The sequence below is a fragment of the Phaseolus vulgaris genome, chromosome 10 (genome assembly GCF_051622355.1).
Source record: "Phaseolus vulgaris cultivar YP4 chromosome 10, ASM5162235v1, whole genome shotgun sequence".
Classification (NCBI taxonomy): domain Eukaryota; kingdom Viridiplantae; phylum Streptophyta; class Magnoliopsida; order Fabales; family Fabaceae; genus Phaseolus; species Phaseolus vulgaris.
This window is the reverse complement of record NC_143507.1, coordinates 23330382-23358353: the sequence shown is the minus strand read 5'-3', so window position 1 is coordinate 23358353 and position 27972 is coordinate 23330382. Positions and strand designations below refer to the sequence as shown.

General features: G+C 39.3%; 2 protein-coding genes across 2 annotated transcripts; one reads left to right on the top strand and one right to left on the bottom strand.

Annotated features, from left to right (window-relative positions):
* Window positions 1-6442: 6442 nt before the first annotated feature.
* On the top strand, window positions 6443-9400 carry SAUR21 (ARM repeat superfamily protein). The gene has a single exon (XM_068620981.2). The coding sequence runs from the start codon at window positions 7171-7173 to the stop codon at window positions 9238-9240; it is 2070 nt and encodes a 689-aa protein (XP_068477082.1). The 5' UTR covers window positions 6443-7170; the 3' UTR covers window positions 9241-9400.
* A 10205-nt stretch (window positions 9401-19605) lies between these two features.
* Window positions 19606-22009, bottom strand: LOC150024692 (uncharacterized). Its single transcript, XM_090296100.1, has 2 exons — window positions 21260-22009; window positions 19606-19617 (listed from the first exon to the last, which is right to left on the bottom strand). The coding sequence occupies exons 1-2, from the start codon at window positions 22007-22009 to the stop codon at window positions 19606-19608; spliced, it is 762 nt and encodes a 253-aa protein (XP_090152226.1).
* Between the last annotated feature and the right edge of the window lie 5963 nt (window positions 22010-27972).

The following is a 27972-nucleotide window of genomic DNA, read 5'->3' as shown; positions in this document are numbered from 1 at the left end:
TAAAAGTCTAGTTGATCCTCATAGAATTCGAACTTGATGATTGAGGAGGTAGGTAAGGTGGTATTGGTGGAGGCAACTTCCTTCCAGAAGTGACACAAGTCTCTATCGAGCTCCCCCATCTTCTCTGGACTCCTAGCTTTCCGAAAATGATCCTGAGAATCCTTTTTTCCCTTGTCAACCCAGTACAAGGGGAACCCGTCGAGAAGTGTGGGACTCTGATCATTACAGCAAACACGAACGAACTTACCCTTCCAATCCTTATAAGATTGTTGGAAAATGGAAAGGATGGATCTCCCAGCAATCCCATTAAAGCTTACCCATAGGCGGTCCCCCGGGTTTTTGGCCTCAAACAGAAATAAGAACACGTCTACAGAGGCTGGATGGCCTAAATGTGCACAAACAATTTGGTATGCCCTGACAAACGCCCAGCCGTTGGGATGCAGCTGAGCAGGGGCAATATCAAGCTCGGTAAGGAGCTCCCTCTCAAAGCGAGTAAAGGGGAACCTGAGCTTAACCTTCTTAAAAACGGTTGCGTAAACAAAGCAGAAAGGGTGGCCATCGTTGACGTCGCTATCAGTACAAACAGGTTCCCCGGGAGGACAAGGACGAATAACAACCTTGTCATCATGCTCCTTATGGAATGTGAGGTGGGTCTTATCTCTCAAGTGAAGAATGTCGGCCTCAGAGTTAATCGAGGAAGTCTCGTTCAGCAAAGCTGGAGGAGCCCATGAGTACAACAGTTTGTAATCAGGAATGGGGTGGGCAGTAGCGCTAGTTTGTGGGGGAGTTGATTGCGATTGGTTGGGACGAGAGGGCGCAGGCCTCTGAGCCCGATTTGAAAGGATGCCAGGATCTCTAGGTGGGTTACGAGACGTGGAGGGGTTTCCTGACGAAGGTTGTTTGCGAGATTTTGAAGGAGGGTTTCGAGAGGGGGCAGGGGTGGCACCTGTACGAGCCATCGAGAACTGCAGGAGAGACGAAAGGAAAGTAAGAAAAGGAAAGCAGAGGGTCGCTAAAAGGAATTATTCAATTCGAAAAATAGGAAGGGAAAGCAGCATGAACAACAGGGGTCGTAGGAAGGGAAAGAAAACCTAAAGGCGCAGGGAAAAAAGCGAGACAGAGAGCAAACAGCCCACAGCGTATGCCTCAAACAGTTAAGGGATGATGCAAGTTGATCAAAATGCGATGAGCACCAACAAAGTGATAAAGGGCTTACCTTTTTTATGATCGAGGGAGCGTACGAGGAAATGATGATTGGGGAGATGAAGCGTTCACCAGAGCGTATCGAAAGTTTGAAAGTGAAGCAGGAAGGTAATGTAACAGTGGGGTGGCGCGAGAAGTTTAGAGTTTCGAAGGTTATGGGAAGCGCAAACGACACGAAATAACAACCGTCGATGGATCCACGTGTCATTTGATGGGAGAAGGTTGGTGAAGTGTCAAATCAGTAACTGGCGTGCGCATTAGCGCGCGGAGCCACGTAGATCGCCGAAGTTTAAACTCACCCTCCCAAGTCGCCAAGGGCGATGACGTGATCAGGAAGTGCGAAGGGGGTGGTCTGCAAAATGTGCACGACCGCCGGCGGAGTTGTCGTCAAACCAAAGACTAGGCGGTCTGACATCGCTACGAGCAGTATGTCGCCAACCATCCCAATGAGCTCGGGCGCGATAATGCTGAAGGTTCGAATATGAAAGCTCAAGCGGAAAGGCATCCATCACAAAGGCGAAGACCGAGCAGAGCCATAAACAAGGCAACCAGAAACAGGATGTTTAGGGAATGGGGAACGAACAAAGTCTAAGAAATTCACGCCAAACGTAAAGGCAATATCGGAGTGACGTGCGCGGCATGACAAAGAACACAAGCATGCAAGATAATTTAAACAGCATTCAGCATAAAGAAAAGTGCAGAACCAATGTTAGGGTTACAGACGAAGTTTGTAACATTTGCAAAATGGAATTGTAGTCCTATACACGTCCTAAATATCTACACAGAAAGCAAGAACACATCACTCATCAGTGGCCCCAGGCTTCAAGCAGTGCGACGAAAAGGCCCCGTCTCCGAACCGCAAAGCCTGAGTCAGAAGCGTCCTCTGATGATCGTTTATCTTTGAACCTACGCGAAAGAGAGGAGTAAAGTATAGTAAGAGGCATACGGGAAACAAAGTATTCCTAAGCGAAATCATAACAAGGAGTGGGAAAGCCATGAGAAAAGCCTCACACACATATATATCTTTTCAGAAGCTCGGCATTATACTCCAAGCTTATTAAAGCAGCCGCATCAAATCCTCCAACACCCGCCAGGATCTTGCAAGCTTCCTGATCCCTTGAAGACAGTTTCTTGAGGGGTTTAGATTTCAAAGCTCTGGCGTCCTTTGTCCAGTACAAAGGAAAGCCGTCCAGGGCAAAAGGCACCAAGCTGGAGCAGCATACCTTAAAAAACCTGCCTTTCCACCCTGTGAAGGCTTGTTGAAAGGGAGTCAAAAGAATCCTACCAGGGACATTACTAAGAGTTACCCAAAGATTGTTTCTCTGCCTCTTCACCTCAAAGAAGTGAAGAAAAATGTCCACAGAAGGCGTACACCCAAGGAAGCCAAACAAAATGTCAAAGGCCTTCACGAAGGCCCAATTGTTAGGGTACAGTTGGGCTGGAGCGGTGTTCATCTCCGTTAACAGCTCCCTCTCGAACCTGGAAAAGGGAAGGCGTACGCCGACGCACTTAAAAACTACTTGATAGAAATAGAAAAAGGGTACCCCGTTACTGGATCGTTCATCCCCGCACACCGGCTCCCCCATGGAACAAGGGAGCACAACGATGTCATCATCGTGCCTCTTTGCGAAGGCACGATGGTCATAGGAGCATGCTTCCCCCACGTGCTCCCTCAGGGCCCTGGAAGAAAGTAAGCAAGAGTACTCGTCGAGCAGTTCACTCGAAGCCCAGGGATAGAGATCCTTATGACTCACTCGGGAGGAAGATGGATTGGTAGACATCCTAGTGTGTACTGGCGGTAAAGAAACTGGAGGTCAAGGGTTCAGTAACGCAACAAAGGGAAGGGTCGCAAAGAAAGAACGTGGGGCAAGAAGTTCTTGGAAAGAAGGTGAATAGTGCAAGAAAGATACGAAAGAAGCAGAACAATGAGTTGAGATGCGGGGTTTTCAAGATTCGAGCCTCATGGCTGAAGCGGTAAAACAAACGCCTCGTGAGTGGGCCACGTGTCACGAGGTAAAGGTACGGATTAAAATGTCATTCGTCTCACTCAGAGAATGTCACATCGTCAGGTCCTTAAGGGTACGTTGTGCCGACGATACAGAAATGTCACGTCAATCGATCGGAAGGTGGCATGTCATCAAAACGCCGCAAGGGCAGTAGGGGGCAAGCTTTAGTCTTTTCGCTGAAAGCAAGTTATCAGCTCAAGACTGGGGGGCTTGTGTACCGACCAGGTCATCGGGTGTGATGACGTGGACAAGAGAAAGGTATGTAGTCAAGAAGTCAACGTAGTCGTTGACTGTAAAGGCGGCGTTCTGCAGCATGAATAAGCGGTTATCGCTGGGATGTGTCACCGCCAAGATAGATCATCGCCCATCGCCTAAGTAAGACATCGCCTGAAGAGTCAACCCGCATGACGTAAGCATTTCACAGAGAGGGGGCCCACACGAGGGAATAACCCTAAGTTGGGCAGCGGCACTGTGGGTCCCTAGGCACAAAATAAATGATCAAGTCAAAAGGGCACGTGGTAATGCCCACTGCTCATTAAAGGTATCCAGGAAGGCTGCATGCATGACACGTGTCCAATTAGGGCACTCGAATAGTATGATGGCGCGATAAATACAACGCTCAAGTTAGAGCCCAAATGGGCATAAGGTTATACATTGCACTCCAGATAAGGGAAGTCCATGGGCCATATACGTTAAGATCCTAAAGATAGCGGCGCAAGGACCTTCTCCAAGGAACCCTAGATAATAACAGGCAACACAGAGGTGAACCCTAGTTTTCACTTATATATAGGGCGCAATAAGCCCTAGAGAGGGACGTTTTTCAGTTCACAGTTACATGAGTTTTAACCTAGTTTTCCCAGATAGACATACAGAACAAAAACCCTAATTGTTCTTGCCGGCGCGTCCGCTGAGAGCACAAGACAATTAGGGTAGCACAATTTTAACCATACAGTTTCAGTCATTGAGATAATCATACAGTTTCTAGTTACTTTGGTGTTTCTCGCCAGCTGACTTGATCGTCAGAGTGCAAACGGCCGCGATGGCGCCCCTTTGTTCTTCTTTTTTCAGGTACTGACAGACGAAGCAAAACGAAGGTGCCCTAGCTCGTTAGAACAAGCCATGCACAAAGATGATCCAGGTCAACCGGCCGGAACAATGTCTTTAGTCAGTCAAGTGGCTATAAGAATTTACTATAATTCATCGTTTCTCTAGCAAAAAAACTCCTTCTTTATCCTTCCCAGCATAACTCCTCTTGTATTTGTTGAACTTTTGCAACATTTTGTCTTGCCTCCTTATTATGTTTGTACTACTCTTCCATCAATGTTATAGGATAATACATTGTTGGAGCATTTGCCTCTCCTCCCCCTATAAAACTATGCTCCTTGCTCATTTCATCCTTTAATTGAAAAGTGGTACATTTTACCATATCAAAATGTTATAGCAAAAAGTTTTGGAGACCCGTTAAGTTAAAGCATTCAATATTAATGTCTTTCATTTTCTCCAATTTAAAATCCACTATAATTCGTTATCCCTCAAAATTATAATTAGATTTAAATGAAGGGTACATAATGATTATTTTTGTTCTAAAAATTAAATTTAGTGATTTTATTGTTTATTATTTTAAATTGGTCCATTATTATTATTTTTAAAAGTAATAATTTGAATAAATTTCATTAATAAATTTTCTTGATTATAGGAAGAAACATGTATGATTTTTGGATTATATTTAATTATCTTGGGAAAAATCTTATATTTCCTTTTTAGGAGAGTGATAAAGGGTAATCAAAAGTATAAAGATAATTCTTATCAATTGATAATCCTTCAAGTCAAGCGTTAGCAAAATTATCAAAATCCACATAATATATAAATAAAGTGTTTTAGTATAAAGTGTGAGTAAAGAGACTTTATATGAGATTGATATAATACCTACAAAAAAGAATAACTAAAGTCATAGAAATTGACAAAAAAAATACATACCAACACATACTCCTTTCATATTCAAACACAAACAAAAAGATTGTCGAGGAGTTTAGTGCAACACTTAGAAGCACATTTCATTTTTTGGTAAGTTGGAACATATTAACACATTTAAGATATGAATTAAAGTAAAGGGAAAAATAAGTTGCTTCTAAGTTATACTCGAATTATGGGCAACAAAAAGGAAAGTACAAAACAGTGTGCCACTGTGTCACAGCAACAATGGAAATCAATGATGAAGTGCATGAACATCAACATTGAATCCTTTGCTCCTGAAAGACACGGCCCACAGAAATCCACCAACCAACCACGTCTTAGAGATTTTCCACGCCTATAAAACAGTACCAAAATTGGGATCGTTCTCTATGAATATGTGGCAAAAAATAAAGTGTAAGAGAGAGACCCTAAACAGAGGAAAGCGAAATGAAAGTCTTATCCAATTAAAAAGCGTGCTTATCAAAGTTTTGTGCAGCTTAGTCACATCCAGTTAATCCATTAAAGTCATCCAAATTTGGCGGCTAAAAATTGGAGTTAGTAAACCAAAACCTTGGATTGTGTGCCTCAGACATGGATAACAATTGTCATCAAATATAACTATATAAAGATAACATATTCGGATAAGAATCTCAAAAGAAGAAAATACAGAATAAATTAATTTTTTCTAATGTTTTCATTTCTTGAAAGTGTCTTTGTAGAAAAATTTTCCAAACATTTTGATATATTTTTGACGTCACTGCAATATGATTCCTGTACCGAAAAGAAGTGTCTATGATTTGTATTTACCATGTTGAATTGAAGAGTTGTTGAAACTTCCTTAAAATGTCAAAATGGAGACGAGAATTCTCCACTCTGCACAAAATTCAACAACATCAATGATGAAACTATAGAGGACAGGAATCTAACATTATGGTCATTAAAGACATAAAACGAAATCCCAAATAAAAAATATCTGCATAGATAAATTACTGATTAATTAACTTTTTAGACTAGCAAGACACGGATTCTTCCAGCTGTGTTCATGTATTTGATGAAAAGATAAAGTTAGATGCTGTGGTTTCACAAGATTTCAAGGCTATTTGGCAAAAAGGATTCTGAGCTGGGATTAAATCATTGCTAATCATATAGGTTGTTTCTGATACGTGTATGCTCTATGTCTTTACTTTGTGGTGATAAAGCTCTAAAAGAAAATTTCAAAATATAAAGTTTTTTGTATATTAAATCCGAAGTGGATATATACCAAATCAAAGAGTGATCCTGAAAGTAATTGATTGGTTCAATGAATACTTTAATACAATGATGGAAGACCATAATATATGATTAACAGCTAAGTCCACAACAACCCTTACCAATTTGCAGCCTCACCAATTGATGAAGCCAGTGCCTACCAGTTCATACAAAGTCAAGAAAATTATAATAGTAAAATATGCAATATTACATATAAAATTTCAATTAACTGTTTACCCCTTTTGCTTCTAACTCAGAAACTGAAACATTAACCAAGGATCATGATGTGGACTTCAACAAATTGGCTGCTACACGCTTTGTCAACCAATGAATTTGACCACAAAAGTAATAATGTCAACTGGTGTATCACCAAAAGATTAGAAGTGCAGAAGAATTCCTTGTGCATAAATATCAGAGATAAAACCAAAACCAAAACCAAAACGCAGTCAAAATTGAAAAACCACCCACCATCTTGTATAATATTATTCATGGCAGCAGCAGACCCATCCTTCACTTGTTGATTGAACGAGTTTGGCACGTAGAAAACAAAACCTGGAATTGTTGATGGATAAATAAATAAAAATGGCCACACATATCATATTTTTTTAATGCTTCCATTATTTAATCTTATTTTTCGTGCCGTCATCAACTACGATGAAAAGTCGTCTTCTTCTTCCTTCTTCTTTCTCCTTACACCTTTCTCAACTTCATTTGCAACCTTTTAACAATCACAATTGGGTACTGCGCATTCACAACAAACATGGCTCTTTTTCCTGAAACGTTCACAACCCGAAAACGACGACCCGGGGCGTCGTTTAACACTTCCAAGCTAAGCGACCTTAACCTTCTCTTCTCTCTGCTTCAACTCACGGATCAGATATGTTCTATAAACCTAAACAGTGCCGCCAATTTTCTCTTCAACCGCGCTTCATGTTCCGCCATCCGCAAAACGCAGCTCCTCGGTGTCGTTTTTGAAGACCTGATTCGCTCTTCCAACGCGAATCCCAATTCCGTTGTGTTTCCCCCCTCTCTCTTCCTCTGCCTCGAAGAAATGTACATCGTTCTACACAAAATCAAAACGTTGATTGAAGATTTCTCCAACGGAAGCAAGTTCAATTTGCTCATGCAAATCGAAACCGTCGCCGATACCTTCCACAGGTTCACCGGAGAACTCTCCACGCTTCTCGACGTCTTCCCTCTCCGGGAACTCACCCTAAACGATGACGTTCGGGACATCGTTCTCCTCATCAGAAAACAGTGCTCCGAATCCAGGCCGTTCATCGGAACAGAACAAATTAACCTTCGGTGCGACGTCGTTTCCGTCCTCGACCGGATCAAGAACGAGATCGTTCCTGATCAAGCGAATCTTTCGTCGATTTTCGAGAAACTGGAGATTCGTGACGCTTCGAGCTGCAGAGCGGAGATTGAGAACTTGGAGGAGGAGATTCACAACCGGAGCGAGGAGCAATCGAAAGCGGATCTCGTAGCGTTGATCGGCCTCGTTCGTTTCGCCAAGTGCGTTCTCTTCGGTGCGTCAACGCCTTCGCCGAGGAGCGTGAGTCTACAACGGAGTCGGTCGTTGGAGTTCGCAGTCCCGGCAGATTACCGATGCCCGATAAGCCTAGAGCTCATGCAAGACCCTGTCGTGGTGGCGACGGGACAGACGTACGATCGTGTATCGATCAAACTGTGGATGGATTCAGGACACAACACGTGTCCAAAAACGGGTCAAACTCTATCACACACCGACCTAATCCCCAATCGCGTCCTGAGGAACATGATAGCGACGTGGTGTCGCGAGCAGAAAATCCCCTTCGAAGTGGAAACGGTTACAGGGAAACTCAACGGCGGAGTATCCAACAAGGCCGCGTTAGAAGCCACGCGTATGACGGTGTCGTTTTTGGTGAACAAGCTTAAGGGAAACGACAACGTTCCTTTGTCCGTCGAAGTCACAAACGGTGCAGTTTACGAGCTTCGGGTTTTAGCGAAAACAGATTCAGATAGCCGAGCCTGTATTGCCGAAGCGGGGGCGATTCCGCTTTTGGTTCGGTTTCTCGATGTGGGAATGGAGAACCCGAGCCTACAGGTTAACGCCGTGACGACGATATTGAATTTGTCTATTCTGGAAGCGAACAAGACGAGGATAATGGATACTGATGGCGCGTTAAACGGCGTTGCGGAGGTTTTGCTTTCGGGTGCTTCGTGGGAGGCGAAGGCCAACGCGGCAGCGACGGTGTTTAGTTTATCGGGTGTACCCGCGCACAGGAAGAGGCTCGGTAGGAAGACAGGTGTCATTAGCGGGTTGGTGAGTTTGGCGCGGAGTGGGCCCGAGGGGGCGAGGCGAGACGCGCTGGCGGCGATACTAAACCTCGCGGCGGACAGGGAGACGGTGGCGCGCCTGGTGGAGGGGGGCGTGGTGGCTATGGCTTCGGAGATCATGGCGGCGATGCCGGAGGAGGGGGTGACGATTCTGGAGGCGGTGGTCAAGAGGGGTGGGTTGGTAGCAGTGGCGGAGGCGTACGCCGGGATTAAACGGCTGGGGGCGGTTCTCAGGGAGGGGTCGGAGAGAGCAAGGGAGAGTGCGGCGGCGACGCTGGTCACCATGTGTCGGAAGGGGGGATCGGAGGTTGTGGCTGAGTTAGCGGCAGTTCCCGGAGTGGAGAGGGTCATCTGGGAGCTCATGGCCGTGGGGAGTGCTAGGGGGCGACGGAAGGCGGCTACGCTCTTGAGGATTTTGCGGCGGTGGGCGGCGGGGCTAGATGGCGGAGAGAGTGAAGGGGTTTCAACAACCACTACGGTCATTTCCTCAACCACTTACATAACACCGTAACATTTTTATGTTACTTTGTTAATTACAATTTGTAAATGTCTCAGAAGTGAAAGATCGTTGCATTATTGTTTTTCTTTTTACAATTCATTTTGCCATACCTGTAAAATGTAATTTATGGAGTAGTTTTGTATTTTATAAAGATTATTCTGGCATTCTTTCATTCGTTTGAGTTTCCAACATGTGAATGGTAAACTTGAGCTGCTAAGGTGACTCGTTTGTGTTATGGCAGTCTATTTTTCATGACTTGTTTGTAACAGCAATGGAACTTTGAGCGCATGATTTGCTACTTACTACTATCCATTATATTTTGCACTTCTGTGCTGGTATGCTCTTCAAGAGATCATCTAGCCACTTTCCAAACCTTAATTTGTTTAACTTGTATCAATTTTACTGGATTTGAATATTTTCATTTTACTTCAAAATATCAAGTGAGAGACAGCATCAAAAGAAGAAGAAAGTCGATGCAAATAACATGAACACTAACAAGATGCTTGGCTTGGTTTTGCCTTTATGTCCGACACATTCCTTGGGTAAACCTGGAATTCAGTTGAAGTTGTTAGAAGACACTCAATTTCCAAATCCAAATCAACATCCTTGTCTTGGGAGAAAAGTCAGGTATAAACAACAACTTACTGTTTTTTTCATTACTACTGTGCGATTATTATGCTCTTGCTCTCACTTTCACTTTTAAAAAAAAATATAATATGTGTGTCAAATATAAGTATATTATATAAGATAGTTTGTTCTTCCTAAAGAGTTGCATTTATAGGTCCTTTGGATAGTAACCATAAGGTTGGCCTTAAGGTAGCCATTATGGTCCATAAGTAATTGCTCAACCATTATGATTCATTGAATTGGTTGTTAATCCTTATGATAAAAATTTATGGTATTAAGAGCTCGGTTATGGAATATCAATAGTCACTTCAAGCTAAGGACATTCCTGATTTTGTGACATGTAGGTACACAAGGCCCTCGTCTCGAAAGCTGAGGTGAAACTCAAGTGCGTTAATACTGAGGTATGAACGAGTTGACAAGCTATTGAGCTCGAAGTTGATACTTGTAACTTAGTGGTCGTCGAGAGAGATGTTTTTCTTATTAAGTCGGGTAGGTTGTTCCCACCTATTCCACTTCTTTGAAATAACAAGAAAATATATAAAGATAATTTTATTGTGACAATTATTGTCATGTCTCTTCAGTTTCCCTTAATTATTTATGTACTGGTATGAGCCAAATGGTCAATACCATGTCTCGGCTCCCACAACTGGACCGACCGAATGTCCCACGCCCGTGTGGGCCGACCGACACCTTCGGTCCAATTACGCTCAATCAAGGTCAATGAAGTTAAGTCATCATTAGAAACTTGGTAATACACTTCTAAACATGATCCACCTCACTAATCTGGCCAAATAAGGTAGGCCCATTAAAATAATATAAATAACACACATTTCAAGAAGCAAGTACGTCATTTATTATTGTGCTCTGACAAATGAGTGTCGAACCCTCTTTGCTGACTTGAGCGTCAGAGTACCTTCTGCAGGTACCCCCATTTGGTATCCACTAGAAGTGATGTGATTCCACTAGCCATATAGAGAATGATTCTTGACATTCTTAGGAATCACCTTGAGCTGGACATTAAAGAAACATTTTTTTTAGAGTTGGATCATTGTTCTAAGACAAGAACTCACCAAAAACTAGTACCAAATCCCATACTCATTTGGATGCTCCACATATTGTCAAATTGAATCAACAAAGAGAGGTAAAATTAAAAGGAACCGAACAGAATTGAATAAGCAAACATATGAACCGAACAAAAGTGAAATTAAAAGGCAAGAACAGAAAATATGTGCTGGAAAACTAGAATAGCCGAACCAAACAACTCAAGAACATAAGACAACATGAACAATTGAAAGAGAAGGAAGGAAGGAGAAGAGAATGCTCATGAAGATGGAAGAATGATGGATGATCTCGCCACTAGAAGTGTGGAATGCTCCTAGATGAGAGTGATGCCGCCACTTGAGGACTCCATTGATCCATCAAGATAAGACTAGAGAAGAAGGCTCCAAAAGCTCTCCAAAGATCACTCAAAATTTGAGTAGAGTTTTCTTAGATTAATTCCAATCTGAATTTTACAAAGAAGGCACCTCTATTTATAGCCTAAGGTGCTGAAAATGCAAGCTAAAACAATTCAAATTTCCCTCCTAAAACTAGCTAAAACCGGCGCCTAAACCATGCATGAGGAAGGTGTGACTCTTTCCTTCACTTTGGCACCTCCTATTCTACTCCTACACCTATCTACTAATACACCCCCTCCTAAAGCTCCTAACTAAAGCCTAAAAGATGCTAAAACAAAAGAGGTTTCTAATGTTTCCCTCTAAGCACCTTCAACTAAAGAAATTACAAAAAGAGAAAATAAATGTCCTCTAGCTCCCAAAGCTTTGAACATGCTTCTTGTAATCCTTTGAGGTGGGCTTTGACCTCCATGGGCGTACTCCATTTGTGCCTCCACCTCTTCTTGATCTTGTTGATTGGCCTCCATGTCCTCTTGAGCTTGATCTCCATCATACTCCCCGAGTTGGAGAGAATTCGACCACGAATTCTGGAGACCTACAGAAAAAGGAGTTAGATCGCTGACATTAAAAGTATGACTACCTAAGAATGTATTAGGTATATCTAACTCATAAGCATTGTCATTAATCCTCTTGAGGACTTGGAAAGGTCCAACCCCTCGAGGCATTAGTTTGGACTTCCTTTGAGTAGGAAAACGATCCTTCCTCAAGTGAAGCCAAACCCAATCGCCCTCATCAAACAACAATGCTTTTCTCCTTTTATTGGCAAGTTCAGCATACTTGCCAACCTTCTTCTCAATTCTCTTCTTGATGTCTTTATGCAAAGTTTTCACAAAAGAAACTTTTTCATCTCCATCTTTGCACAAGACATCTCCAAGAAGGGGAATAGGAAGAAGATCAAGAGGTGTTAGGGGATTAAACCCATAGACCACCTCAAAAGGAGAATGAGAGGTGGTAGAATTTACTACACGATTATATGCAAACTCAACATGGGGTAGTAAATTCTCCCACACTCTAGGATTCCCCGAAATAAAACATCTCAATAGTTGTCCTAAAGTTCTATTCACCACCTCGGTTTGACCATCAGTTTGTGGGTGGCAAGTGGTAGAAAATAAAAGCTTAGTCCCAAGCTTGCCCCACAAGGTCTTCCAAAAGTGACTCAAGAATTTAGGATCTCTATCGGACACTATAGACCTAGGAATCCCATGTAAGCGAACCACTTCTTGGAAGAAGAGGTTTGCAATGTGGCATGCATCATCCACTTTGTGGCAAGGAATAAAGTGAGCCATCTTTTGAAAAACAATCCACTACCACAAAAATGGAATCCTTTCCCTTTGATGTCTTGGGTAAGCCTAAGATGAAATCCATAGATATATCTACCCAAGGCATTGAAGGAATAGGAAGAGGAGTATATAGACCATGGGGATGCATCTTAGACTTAGCTTTGCGGCAAGCTATGCATTTATCACACAAACTATGAACATGTTTATGCATATGAGGCCAAAAGAAATGTTCATGCAACACATCCAAAGTTTTAGCAACCCCAAAATGTCCCATTAAACCCCCCTCATGAGCTTCTTTAACAAGAGATAATCTAATAGAGCATTGGGGAACAAAAAGATGTTTTCCTTTAAAAAGAAAGCCATCTTGAATAAAAAGTCTTTGTGTCCTCCCTTAAGACACTCTTGATAGAGGAGAGAAAAATCAAGGTCATCATGATAAAGTTCCTTAATGTTATCAAAACCAAGATATTGAGAGGTTAAAAGATTTAACAAGGTGTATCTTCTAGAAAGAGCATCTGCCACAATATTTATTTTGCCTTGCTTGTGTTTGATCACATAAGGAAATTGCTCAATGAATTCCACCCACTTAGCGTGCCTCTTGTTAAGTTTGTTTTGGCTTTTCAAATATTTAAGAGATTCATGATCACTATGTATCACAAACTCTTTGGGAAAAAGATAGTGTTGCCAAGTAAACAAAGCCCTAACAAGTGCATATAATTCCTTATCATAGGTGAAATAGTTGAGATGACTTCCCTTCATTTTCTCACTAAAATAGGCTATGGGGTGGCCCTCTTGAAGGAGAACAGCCCCAATACCTATGCTTGAAGCATCACACTCAATCTCAAAGGTCTTAGTGAAATTAGGAAGGGCCAAGATGGGAGCATTAGTCAATTTTTCTTTCAAAGTGTCAAAAGCATTTTGTTGTGCTTCTCCCCAATGAAAGACTACATCCTTTTTCACTATGTCATTGAGTGGTGCGGCAATGGTACCAAAGTTTGGGACAAATCTTCTATAGAAAGAAGCAAGTCCATGAAAACTTCGGACCTCGTTCAAAGATTTCGGTGTAAGCCAATTTTGAATGGCCACCACCTTTGTTTTGTCCACATGGACCCCTTTACAACTCACAACAAACCCTAGGAATTCTATATGATCAAGAGCAAACATACATTTAACAAGGTTAGCATACAAATGTTCCTTCCTAAGGGTTTCTAAAACTTGCCTAACATGCAACCTATGGTCATTCAAAGATAAGCTATAAATGAGAATGTCATCAAAGTAAACCACAACAAACTTACCAATGAAAGGTCTAAGAACATGATGCATGAGGCGCATGAAGGTACTTGGTGCATTAGTTAAACCAAAAGGCATAACTAACCACTCATATAAACCAAAGTTGGTCTTAAAAGCCGTCTTCCATTCATCACCCGGTTTGATACGAATTTGATTGTAGCCGCTTTTAAGATCAATCTTTGAAAAGATTTTAGAACCATGTAATTCATCCAACAAATCATCTAGTCTAGGTATGGGATGCCTATACTTAATGGTTATGTTATTTATGGCCCTACAATCCGAACACATTCGCCATGTGCCATCCTTTTTTGGCACTAAGATGATAGGCATAGCACAAGGACTCATGCTATCTTGCACCCACCCTTTCTCAATCAAAGCCTCAACTTGTTGGCGAATTTCCTTGGTTTCACTTGGATTGGTCCTATATGCTGGACGATTTGGTAAAGAAGAGCCCGGTATCAAATCAATTTGGTGCTCAATCCCTCTCAAAGGTGGAAGTCCATTTGGAGGATCTTGAAACACATCTTGGAACTCTTCTACCAAATTTTCCAAGCAATGAGGACTATCAACAAGTGATTCTACTCTAAGAGTTCTAGGGATGGCTAAAAAAAGAGGATGATGAGCCACTATTTCCCTTTCAATGTCACGCCTAGACACAAGGAGTGTAGGCTTAGAACTCTTATCTTTTTTATCTTTTTCACTCTCCCTTTTTTTCTTCATGATAACTTGGTCCTCATGGACTTCTCTTGGAGAGAGAGATTTTAAAGTAACCTCGTGACCATGGAATTCAAAAGATAGTTTGTTGGTAAAGCCATCATGTAAAACTTTTCTATCAAATTGCCAAGGCCTTCCCAAAAGAACATGAGTGGCTTCCATGGGCACAACATCACATCATACCTCATCTTTGTATTTTCCAATGGAGAAATGGATGAGGACTTGTTTATTAACAATTATTTCTCCTACTTCACTAAGCCATTGTAATTTGTAGGGCTTTGTATGAGAGATAGTAAGCAATCCAAGCTTATCTACTACTCTTGTACTAGCCACATTTGCACAACTACCCCCATCCACTATCAAGGAACAAATGTTGTTTTGAATAAGACATCTTGTATGGAAAATATTTTCCCTTTGACTTTCATCAAAAGGTTGTGAAACTTGTCCAAGAAGTCTTCTTACAACTAACAAGTCCCCTTCAAGTGGACATTCGCTCTCTTCCTCACTAGATGCATGAGAATGCAATGAATGCTTAGGAGAATCCGAATCATGGTCACTAACTACAATGCCCTCATGCATGTACATACTTCGTTTGGAAGGACAATTTGCAGCAATATGACCATAACCCATACATTTAAAGCATTTAGTATTAGACGTTCTAGTGGGAGATTTAGGCCTAGAAGTAGATGGCTTAGATTCCTTGGGTTTGAAAGAAGAATCTTTGGAAGGATGTTTAGAAAAAGTAGTTTTGTTTCTCCAAGACTTGGAGTAGTATCCATCATTGGAAGCATTTTTAAAAGAGTTTTTCTTAGCAAGTTGGGCTTCCACCTTCATTGCAAGATGAACTAAAGAGCCCAATGATGAATACTCTTGTAAGTCAACAATGTCTTGAATATCCTTCCTAAGACCACTCACAAACCTAGCAACCATGGCTTCTTCACTTTCTTATAATTCAATTTTAAGCACAAGCGTCTCAAGCTCCTTATAATATTCATCCACATTTAGCGTGCCTTGTTGAAACCGTTGGAGTCTCAACATGAGGTCTTTCCTAAAATGTGGGGGCACAAACCTAGCGCGCATATGATCCTTCAAAGAGTTCCAAGAGTCCACAGGAGGACCCTTGTGATAGATAATGTCCTTTACAATTCCATGCCACCATTTCATGGCATAATCACTAAACTCTAGGGTGGCTAGCTTGAGCTTATGCTCATCTTGGATCTCATGGATCTCAAAAATTTGTTCACACTTAGCCTCCCAATCTAAATATACATTTGGATCACTAGAACCATTAAAACAAGGTAGTTTGACCGAAGGAAGCTTGGACTTTGCATCATGATAGAAGCCATTGCCGTAGTGAATTCTTTCCCCTTGGTGATGATGTCTTTGTCCATGGACTTGGGGTGGAGTTCTCCTTCTCCTATGCTCATCTTCACGGCCAACATCATTGGAAGAAGCTCTTGTTGAAGGTCTATGATGCTCATCATGAATTGAAGGAGATGGTCTAGCTTGTTGCACCTCCATCTTTTGCAATTTCTCCTCCAACCATCTAATGGTTCTTTGAGCTTCATGTAATTCACCAAGGATTGAAGCTTTGGAAGGAGAATTCTGCTTGTAGGATGCATCACTTGAAAATCCAGCCATTTGTAATTAAAAACAGCAAACACACAAAAACAGCAAACAAGTTAAAAATTAGCAAAAACAGTGAGCTTTGGCAATGAAACTGCCGAAGTGAAATGAGGCTGAAAAAGAAATCACTCTCAAAGAAATAATGTTCTTGCACCAATCTGATCTTGAGGCCTTGGAATCCTCAAATGAAAGATGTCAAAGCAAGCACACCAATCTCAAAAGCAACCACCACAAAACCAATGAAACAATAAAGACAAACAAGAAAAGGTATAAGCAAGGAAAGGTAATTGCAAAAGGAAAACTATGTGTAAGAAAAACTCAAAGAGTAAGAATGAAAGACAAGCAAGAAAATAAAGAACTCAATGAGAAAGTAGGCACACAAAAGAATACTTAAGGAAAAGCACTAGAGTAGATGAAGAAAACAAAAGTTTAGCTACTGGAAATTTTTTTTAATGCAAACTGTGCTTGATATTCACTGATTTAACTGGAATGATGTAGAGCGAACTGGATTATGAAATTTAAACCACAGAAACTTCAAGATGTTAACTCAATAATGGCACTGGAATCAATTAAAAACAGTAAGCCAATTAATTGAGATAAATTTTTTAAAATCGCTGCCAGATTACCGTATTCTTTTCGGCAGAATTGTACACTTTTTTTTATTTTATTTATCATTTTTTGTGTACTTTGAATTTTTGAATGATTATTTTTTCTATTCTTTTCTAACACTTTGAATATCACAAATCCATAATTTCAGAATTTTCCAGTGAGTAAATCAATTGCAATAAGGAAAAACAGTAAGCACTTTTTTTTCAGAAACAGAGGAATCCTAATAGGAATGAAAAACAGAATTATGAACTAGTAAAGACATAATAGAAAATGATGTATTGGAACTTGTATAGGTCTAGAATACAAGTATGAACTCAAATCTAAAAAGAAAAAAATGCACAAAGGATCAATATCAATTCAGAAAAAAAATATGACACTAAAGCAAGAAACAATCAAAACAATAAAAGTACTACTAGAAGTAATGACAATTATGGAATAACATGACTAAGACAAAACTTGACATGATTACAAAATTAAAAGACACATCACAAATTTTAACAACAAGTGAAAGGAAGCTTAAGGTAAACTCTAGGAAGGATAATGCCATTCCAAAAGAGCAACCATACTCATAAGAAGAATGAGTGCCATAAACCTTTTCACAAGCACTTGGTGTAAAAGAAAAACAACAAGAATACTCAAGTAAAAATCTAAAACAGAAACTTAAATTGCAAGAAATTAAAGAGCTCTTGAAATAAAAGTGAACACAACTCAACAATTAAACAAGAATGAACCTAAGACTCATGATACCACATGATGTGATTCCACTAGCCATATAGAGAATGATTCTTGACATTCTTAGGAATCACCTTGAGCTGGACATTAAAGAGACACTTTTCTTAGAGTTGGATCATTGTTCTAAGACAAGAACTCACCAAAAACTAGCACCAAATCCCATACTCATTTGGATGCTCCACATATTGTCAAATTGAATCAACAAAGAGAGGTAAAATTAAAAGGAACCGAACATAATTGAATAAGCAAACATATGAACCGAACAAAAGTGAAATTAAAAGGCAAGAACAGAAAATATGTGCTGGAAAACTAGAATAGCCGAACCAAACAACTCAAGAACACAAGACAACATGAACAATTGAAAGAGGAGGAAGGAAGGAGAAGAGAATGCTCATGAAGATGGAAGAATGATGGATGATCTCGCCACTAGAAGTGTGGAATGCTCCTAGATGAGAGTGATGCCGCCACTTGAGGACTCCATTGATCCATCAAGATAAGACTAGAGAAGAAGGCTCCAAAAGCTCTCCAAAGATCACTCAAAATTTGAGTAGAGTTTTCTTAGATTAATTCCAATCTGAATTTTACAAAGAAGGAACCTCTATTTATAGCCTAAGGTGCTGAAAATGCAAGTTAAAACAATTCAAATTTCCCTCCTAAAACTAGCTAAAACCGGCGCCTAAACCATGCATGAGGAAGGTGTGACTCTTTCCTTCACTTTGGCACCTCCTATTCTACTGCTACACCTATCTACTAATACATCCCCCTCCTAAAGCTCCTAACTAAAGCCTAAAAGATGCTAAAACAAAAGAGGTTTCTAATGTTTCCCTCTAAGCACCTTCAACTAAAGAAATTACAAAAAGAGAAAATAAATGTCCTCTAGCTCCCAAAGCTTTGAACATGCTTCTTGTAATCCTTTGAGGTGGGCTTTGACCTCCATGGACGTCCTCCATTTGTGCCTCCACCTCTTCTTGATCTTGTTGATTGGCCTCCATGTCCTCTTGAGCTTGATCTCCATCAAGAAGACTGAGTGATCGAGCAATTGGGATTGGAAGGAGTAGCGAGGGGTTTGGAAGAGGAAGCTAAAACATAGACCGACTGCCTGATAGGAAGGAAGAAGACAAAGCCTCTCAACAGTTCTCTAGGTCCCATCTCCCAAGAGAGAACAATTTCCTTCTTGAATAATCTTTTAACACCTTTTGAGTTGACATAGGTTTTTCTCGCTCACGAATTTTACCTTTGCCTCTTCCTATCTCATTCGTATTTCCTTTTTTCCTCACCGTGTCATTGTTCCTCTACGAAGGGTTTCACACTTCTTGCTTTGGTTTGCTTTAACTTCTTGCTTTCCAACTATAGGTACATTTTCTTGGCCTTTTCATCTACGCCTTCTAATTCACCTATTGTTGATAAATCTATTCTTTCCTATCAAAATGTTGTTCCTGTTGATAATAAGTTTTCCTCTAGTCAAACTATATATAACCATTTATCGAAGGGAGTTCCCTTAAACCCACCTTCGTCTGCCATTATTATAAGGGAACCTATTGGGAGAAGGTTAAAGCAAAAAATGGTTCATAGTGAGGCCTCTAGGAAACACAATGTAGGTTTTCCCCATCTCAAACTGCAACTATCTCCCGGTTTTTGGTGAAGTGCATGCATAACATTCTGATTTTACTTCCATTCACCTTGTTGAAGAATTAGTTAATGTTTATGATTTTTGCACTAATAAAAGGAAAAAATATGTTAAGGTGGAGGCATGTGATTTAGAGGATAGGGTTTATATAAGTCATTCATGTAACAATCCAAGCTTTACTTATGTGTACGAGTATTTTTCAAGGAACTGGGTGTCGCATTCCCTTTAACCCCTTTTGAATGTGGGATGTTGACCATCATGAACATTGGATTGAGCTAACTTCACCCTAATAACTGGACTTTTTTTAATTCTTTCCAACTTTTGTGCGAATACCTTCATATCCGTCCTATTGTAAATAAGTTTATGTATTTTTATCATTTGAAGCACGACCTTGAAATCGGTTGGGATGTAGAAAAATTCATGTTGAAATCTGAATAAGTAGAAAGAAAATGAGGAGAAATGTGAAGTCAAAAGAAAATGGTGATTAGATAATATATATGTACTATAATTGGATTGTAGGTATGTTCTTCTTCTTTAAAATGTGCATTTTGTTATATGAAAAAACCAATACCTTTTGAAAGGCCAACCTCATTATAACCCTGTTAAAGACCTTAAAATTCATGTTTCTAATATGTTTGCGATATGAAGATGAAATGAAAAGAAAATGTGATTTGTTATAATTAAGTAAAAATAGAGAGAACACTTACCAGTGAGCATATGAGAAGAAATTCCTTGATAAATTGTCATTTTATTGTTTTAGTTTGATCCTAGAAGTTGATTGTATCTATATTTTGTTATATTTGAATTTGGAAGCAACATAAGTTTCTAATATAATATATTATTTAGTGAATAAAGTTAATTTGATATTTAAATTCAAATATGATTTAGTAATATTCATTTACTTTGCTTGAGGTGAAGCAAGATTCTAAGTTGGGGGAGTTGATAAGTGTCATATTTCAGTAATATTTCATATTAAAATACAGTTGATAGTTGATAAAATAACTGTAATATAATCCGTAATGTATGAATTTAAACATTTTTACATATTTTGTGATTATAATATGAATAAGAATTATTTATTCTCAAGTTTGTGTTAATTTCAGGATTCTAGGAAAAAATGTAGATAAAAGGCCAAAAGAAGAATATACAAAAATAAAAAGGGAAAGCTAGAATACTCCAACACTCGCTCAAGCTCACCTAAGCCAGAAGCTTCCAAAGGATCTCGCCCAAACGAGCACAGTCACGCTCAGATGAGATGATTCTCGAGACGTTGGGTCTGTTTTCGTACAACTCACCCAGGCGAGCCCAATCACGTCCAGACGATACGTCACTTAGCCCAAGCCCAACTAGGTTAAATATGAGGCGTGAGGCACAATCCTAGAATTCACTAGAAGAATAGAAGGTGTTAGAAAACCCTAGAGGAGGTAGTCGTCAAGGAGAAACATCCTGAATCTTCTTTTCTTGCTTTCCATGCTTGTAATGGCCCACATGAGTAGCTAATTCTATCCTTTGGGATTATGAGTAATTTGTTCAAACTCTTATGTATTGAGGTGGTATTTAAATATAATATTTTGTTCTTGATTGATGAATATTGTCATTTTATTAATAAAGCTTGTTTACCATGATTTTGATCCTTAGATTTGACTAAAAGTACTTCTAAGTTTCTAAGTTAAAGGATAATGCTTAACATATTTGAATACTAGGAATAAATTTGAAATGTTATTTGCTATCAACATCTAAACGTAATGATAAAGAGTTTTTATAAATATGCGAGAGATCGATATTCAAGAGACTCTCTTAATAATTTTATTTGCGAGAAATTGATATATGAATTCTAGGGTAAGAAGGATGAACCCTAATCCCAATTTTCCCAATTGAACCAATAAACTCTTTACTTTGCTTTCTTTACAATTCTTGCAATCATACACAACAAACTTTCAAGAAATTATTTTGTTTTCTATTTAGTGAATCTTATACCTGATAATTCAACTGTTCCTTGTGGGTTTGATATCCGTCCTTAGGGACAAATTATTACTTATGACGCGGTACACTTGTCGGAAAAAGTTCATCACCTGTGCTAGATCCGATAGAAGCAATGCATCCGTCGTATAGCGTATGTATGGAGCCATCCAAGTATCCTCTATTGATATTTGTAGAACCTTTGCATAGTCTTCTCTAGAATCCTCCTTTGTTATCACTCTCTGGACCATCAAGGTTTCTTTGATAATGGTATGATGTGCTCCTTCCTTTTCTAAACTTGCTAGTTTAGATAACAGGTTGACTTGGGAATTTTGATCTCTTAGGACTTGTACGAGATCCAAAGTGGAAAATATTTCTATCAAGGATTTGAAATACTTGAGATATAGAGCCAACTGGGGGTCTTTTGCCTGATATTCCTCATATACATGTCCCGTTATTAGTAGTGAGTCACTTTTCGCCAATAACCGACAAACACCCAACTCTTTAGCAAGTAGCATTCCAACGATAAGGGCTTCATACTCAATCTGATGATTGTCGACTTTAAATGAAAGCTTGAGGGACTGCTTGAAGAGTAGTCCATCTGGTCCATTAAGGATGATAATTGCACCACTTCCTTTTAGATTGGATAACCCATCCATCGGGAGAATCCACCTAATGTTGTCTCCCCTTTCCTCTGACTCTTTTGGAGTTAGTTTGGCCACAAAGTTAGCATCTACTTGTCCCTTGATCAATCCTCTTAGCTCATAACGAATATCGAATTCTAATAACTCAATGACCCACTTGAGCATCTGTCTAGCTATGTCCAACTTTTGAAAAACTTGCTTAATAGGAAGGTGTGTCATGATGATCACAATAAAACTTTGGAAGTAATTCCGCAATCGTATGGTTGTGAAGATAACATCCAAAGCTGCCTTTTCAATAGCATGATATTGTGCTTCAACTCCTTGTAATACTTTGTTAACAAAAGTATATGGGTTTTTGGATCTTCCCTACATCTTGAACAATGATCGAGCTTATGGCTTGATCAGTTATTGAGAAGTATAATCAGATAGGAGTACTTGATGATGGTTTGCTAAGGACCAGTGGATTTGCCATGTAATTTTTGAGCTTTACAAAGGCTTCCTCGCATTCTGTGAACCAAACAAAACGCTAATTCTTCTGGAGACACTGAAAGTATGAATATCCTTTCTCTCCACTAGAAGAAAGGAAACTTGATAGGACCACATGTACATAGCATCTCATGGTGACTATTGTTAAGACCACATGGTCATCTTCATGAGGAATCACATCTACCAAATCAAAAGGTGTGAAACAGAGAGAAGGGTCTGGAGGAGGCTTGGCTTCCTGAGTTTCTAAAGAAAAAACCGCTATAGAATACCGCTATTGGCTGGATGCCAAAACCCTTCCGTTGGAAAATTTCCCCACTGTAGTATTGAAATAACCTAAGATCGGTGTTTCGTGCTCTTGGGTTTTTGGCACATCTTATCCTATTGGCTCCTTTTCCTGTGGATCCTGTAGATATTTCTTCAAAAAAACCTTTGTCCACCAAGTCGGTGAGCTGATGAGATAAAGTGAGGCATCGCTCGGTGTCATGACCATGAGCTTGATAAAACTTGCAACAAGCCTCCCAATGGTTGCCTAACAAACGATAAATCTTTCTTGGAAATTTTTCGGCGACATTATTTTTTAAGTAGAAGTAATTTATGAGATAAATTGAACTTTGAACAGGGAGAATGATGCCTTGATTGAGCTTTCTTCACATGATTTGTTTTGGCCACATATGAAATATATCTTTGACCGGTCGTTATCATGACGAGGTCTTGGTGTTTCTTGGCCGATGATCTCATATGTTGTTTTTGTATTTTTCTTGCTTTTGATGCTCATTTTCCTTCTTCCTTTGAATTGCTTCTTCAACCTTGATATGGGTTGAGACTCGTTCCTAGATTTTCGTCATTGATTTTGCTCTGTTAAGGAGTAAAGATACCCTAAAGAGGTTTACTTGGAGGCCCTTTACAAATGCATCTATCACTATCTCTTCATTAAGGTTTTGGATGTGTACTGACATCGTGCAAAAACAATTGAGATACTCTTTGGGAAGTTCGCCTTCCCATTGCTTCACATCGAAGATGTTGGCTTTCTTTGGAGGTTTTACTTTATTGGCTGAGAATTTTTCTTTGAACACTCTTGCAAATTCCCAGAAGGAGGTGATGGATTCGTCTAGAATTCCACTAAACCACTAGAGAGTTGTTCTTGTGAACGTGCCTACGAACATTTTGCATAAGACTGAATTCGTTCCTCCAGAGATTAGCATCTGGGCTCTGCATGCTTTCAACTGATTTTCGGGATCTTCTACCCGGAGAAAGGGGTAACATTCGGCATCATGAAGTGCGGTGGAATTGGCTCTTCCATTATCGCCTGTGAGAATGGCTGAGGATCTTCTCTTGAGGAGGCATCCAGAGAACTAAGTCTCGCGCCTCTTCTTGTTTGGCTCTGCATTGTCCTCCACAAATCTTCTTTGGTCCTTTACAATTCTTCATTTATTCTAACAGTGTCTTCCATCAATTTTCTAGAAGAGTTTGCATCACTGCGTAGTCTTTCTTGCTCTGCTTGGGCTCTTTGCACAGACAATCTCATTCCTGATGAAATCTTTCTTGTTCAGCTTGAGATTCTTCCCGCAGGCTCTCTCGCTCCTGACCAAATTCTTCCGCTTGCTTCTTAGCCTCTTTGTTGTCTTGTTGAATAACTCACATAGTTTCCACAATTTGTTTAAGGAGGGTACGTCGTCTCCATCTTGTGCTTGAACTCCTTGCCTAGTATTTCTCTTGTCGACTATCAATTGGTGTTTAGTTTAGTGTTTTGGTGTTTGATGGTTGCAGGATCAATTTTACCTACCCCTCGATAGACGCCAAATATTCTCGCACGAGCTAAACGTCGGGTTCTTGGAGATGGTCTCCAAGATGATCTCCTCATAATTGCAACTTTTGAATGTTTGGAAGTCACAATTGTTAGAATGGATGGCTTTAAACTAGAGGGGGGTGAATTGTTTAAAGAAGATTTTCGCAAACTTTTAAGACAAGAATGAATTTATCTCAGGAAACAATTGATAAGAAATTCAGTTTACCAAAAACAACAAACAAAACAACAGAACCAGAAAAACAATCGGTTGTTTCACAGAAACAATCGGTTGTTTATACCAACAAACAACAAACAAAACTGAAATTAAAGAGTTAAGGATAGAGAGATTGCACACAGATGTTTATACTGGTTCACTCCAAATCCAGAGCTACATCCAGTCTTCTCAGAAACCTTGAGGAAATCCACTAAGCAATCACAACTTGATCACTTACACAACAACCAAGATAATGACCTTGAACACCTCAAGGCACACACTCTTCTTGGCCAACATACCAACACCAAGATTGCTGATCTTGATCCCCTCAAGAACACATAGCCAATCTCAGCAAACACAAAAACGAAACTTGTTTCACAGAGTACAAGGATTAAACTTGTTACAGAAGATAATCTGAAATCAATACAAGCATAATCCTATTCCACAAACTTTGATCAATCACAAACTTTCAGCAATCTTAGCTCTTTGAAAAACTCAAAAACTTTTAGCAAAAACTTGTCAAAGATTGATTCTCAAATATGTTTTTATGAATTTATTCAAAGATGTAGTTTGTTATCAAATCTTAACAAACTCTTAAATTGCATTAAAAGATTGGTCAAAGCATTTAATGACTGGAGCATAAACAGTTAAATCATTTAAAGCTCAGTCAAAGATAAAACAGTTTTTCTGTTATGGTCCCAAAACAAACAATTGGTTGTTTCTTCGAATCAATCGGTTGTTTTGGTTCTTAACAGTCCAACCATTTTAAAAACAGTTTTCAATCTTTTTCTCAAAACATCTAAGTATAAACAATCAGTTGTTTCGACAAAACAATCGGTTGTTTTAACTTAGTTTGAAAACATTTTACTTTCTCGAAGATTGAGATGCTTATGCTTTAGATTCGATCAAGGGGTGGATTACAATACTCAAACTACCCCATAACTATACTAAACCAGCACAGCAACACCAAGCACAGCCAAGGCTTCAACATCCTTCAAAGGGTTTGGATTCTTCAAAGCTTGAACACCACTTGGTTCAACAACAATGAGATGAGAGGGGGTCCAGCTGTTGACAATACTCCAACGATCAAGTTAGTGAGAGCATAAAATTTATTAATGTAGTATGTATTGCTTGAATAATACTTATCTTGTTTTATAAGGGTCATCATCTATTTATAGAGTTTTTTTGGCCAATCTCCTCCCATTTATCTTTTATCATCAAAATAATATCACAATAAATTTAAATAATAACAATCATATCTTTCATTTTCATGCATCAATTTATGAGCTTATAAGGAATAAAAACTATACGAATGAAAGTTCTTTATCAATCAATATTTCGTTAGTTTACTTTCCCTATCTCTATGTGACTGAAAGATAAAGAATCTCTGATATCTTGACAGATTTTAGAAGATAAACAAGGGATAAAAAACTCGCTACTCTGTCAAAAAAATACCGAGCTTAAACATATTTAGGCATATCAACAACTTTCCTGATTACACCACATCGATTTTGTATACGATCAAGATCATTATCGGTTTCATATCCGATCAAGATCATATAGGCATATAACTGTGGGTTATGACTCACCTTTCCGTTTTCTTGACATAATTGGGAGGTTACTTGCTACAATTAATTGTCATCAAATGGAGGTTTCTTACTACAATTAATTGTCATCAAAGGGAGGTTACTTACCATTAATTGATTTTATTATTGTTGTCCCCTAGAACCACTATATATAGTGGCTTCTTTCAAGCAATGTAACACACAACAAACAGCAACACACACGCTTGCTCTCTCTTTTCCAATACTCTCTATTTCTTCTCTTGGGTGTAAGTGTTTAACCCATATAGAGAGAATTTGTTTTGGGGCTATTTATCTATTAGCCTGAGAGAAATTCATTATACTCCCCAGTACCATTATAATGGAAGATTTGGCTCTCTTGCTGGTGGTTTTTTACCTCTATTTAAAGGGGTTTTCCACCTAAAAATTTCTGGTATCATTCTCATTTTCCTTGTTACTTTAATTTCTCATAATCTTTGGTTGAAATTATTACGCTTCCGCACACGATATCCCTACAAATAGGCATCAGAGCTTTTCGATAATTCAACCAGGATTTGTTGTTCAATAATGTCGAAATTCGATATTGACAAATTTGATGGTAAAATCAGCTTTGCTATCTGGCGAGTCCAGATGCTAGCTGTTCTCACCCAGAATGGTTTAAAGAAAGTTCTAACAGGTAAAATGACGAGGACAACCACTATGACGGAGGAGCAGTGGGATGAGATGGATGAAAAGGCATTGTTTGCAATCCAGTTATGCTTGTCCCGTGAGGTTTTGCGTGAGGTCATCAACGAGAAAACTACAGCAGGCATATGGAGTAAATTGGAATCTCTATACATGACCAAAAGTCTTGTAAACAAACTCCGGTTAAAGGAGCGACTCTTTACACTCCGAATGTCCGAAGGTACTCCCATCCAATCTCACCTTGATGAATTTAATTCCATCATAATTGATTTGGAAAATTTGGATGTTAAAATTGATGATGAGGATAAAGCCGTTCTACTTATTGTTTCTCTACCACCCTCGCATCGACAATTCAAAGAAATTGTTATACGGTAATTATCTTACCTTAAGCTTTGATGATGTCAAGACTAATTTACTAGCCAAAGAAAAATTTGATACTCAAATTCATTCTGAAAGTTCTGGTGAAGGATTAGTAGTTAGAGGGAGAAACCAAGAGAAAGGTAGGAACAATAAGTATAAATCAAGGTCAAAATCTATAGGCAAGAACTCCAAATATTGTCGTTATTGCAAGAAAAAGGGACATGAAATCTCTGAATGTTATAAATTGAAAAATAAGCAAGATAGAGAAGATAAGGGAAATGGTAAACAACCAGAAAAATATGCCGAAGCCAATATTGTTGAAACTGAATTTGATGGGGATTCTTTTGTAGCTTCCAACACTGAACAAAGGTCTAAAAATGAATGGATTCTTGATTCTGGTTGTACTTTTCACATGTCTCACAATAGAGACTGGTTTACCACATATGAATCAGTTTATAATGTTCTTATTTTGATGGGAAACGATGCTCAATGCAAAGTTGTTGGTGAAGGAACAATTAAAATCAAGACACATGATGGATTTGTTAGAACTTTAACAGGTGTCAGACATGTCCCTAAGTTGAAACGAAATCTCATTTCCTTAGGCACCCTTGAATCTCATGAGTGTATATACTCAGCTGAATGTGGAGTTTTAAAAGTGCCTAAAGGAGCTCTTGTGTTACTAAAGGCAATTCGATGTGATAGTTTGTATGTGCTGCAGGGTTCAACAGTTACAGGTTTTGCAGCTGTTGCAGGTTCACCCAACAAAGATAACACCAAGTTGTAGCATATGAGATTAGGTCACATGAGTGAGAAGGGAATTCTAATCCTCAAAAAGAAGGGTCACCTTAGTAACCACTGTACTGGAAAGGTTGATTTCTGTGAACATTGCATTTTTGGTAAGCAGAAAAGGTTTTTTTTTCTAAAGCCATACACAGAACCAAAGGTACTTTGGATTATATTCATTCGGATCTTTGGGGTCCTTCAAAAGTTCCCTCCAGAGGTAAATGTCGTTATATGATGACAATTTTTGATGATTTCTCACGAAAATTGTGGGTGTATTTTCTCAAACATAAGAATGAAGCATTTTCCA

Excerpts from the sequence above, each read along its gene's own strand:
- SAUR21 (XM_068620981.2), top strand. The coding sequence starts at position 7,171 with ATGGCTCTTTTTCCTGAAACGTTCACAACCCGAAAACGACGACCCGGG.
- LOC150024692 (XM_090296100.1), bottom strand. The coding sequence starts at position 22,009 with ATGACACACCTTCCTATTAAGCAAGTTTTTCAAAAGTTGGACATAGCT.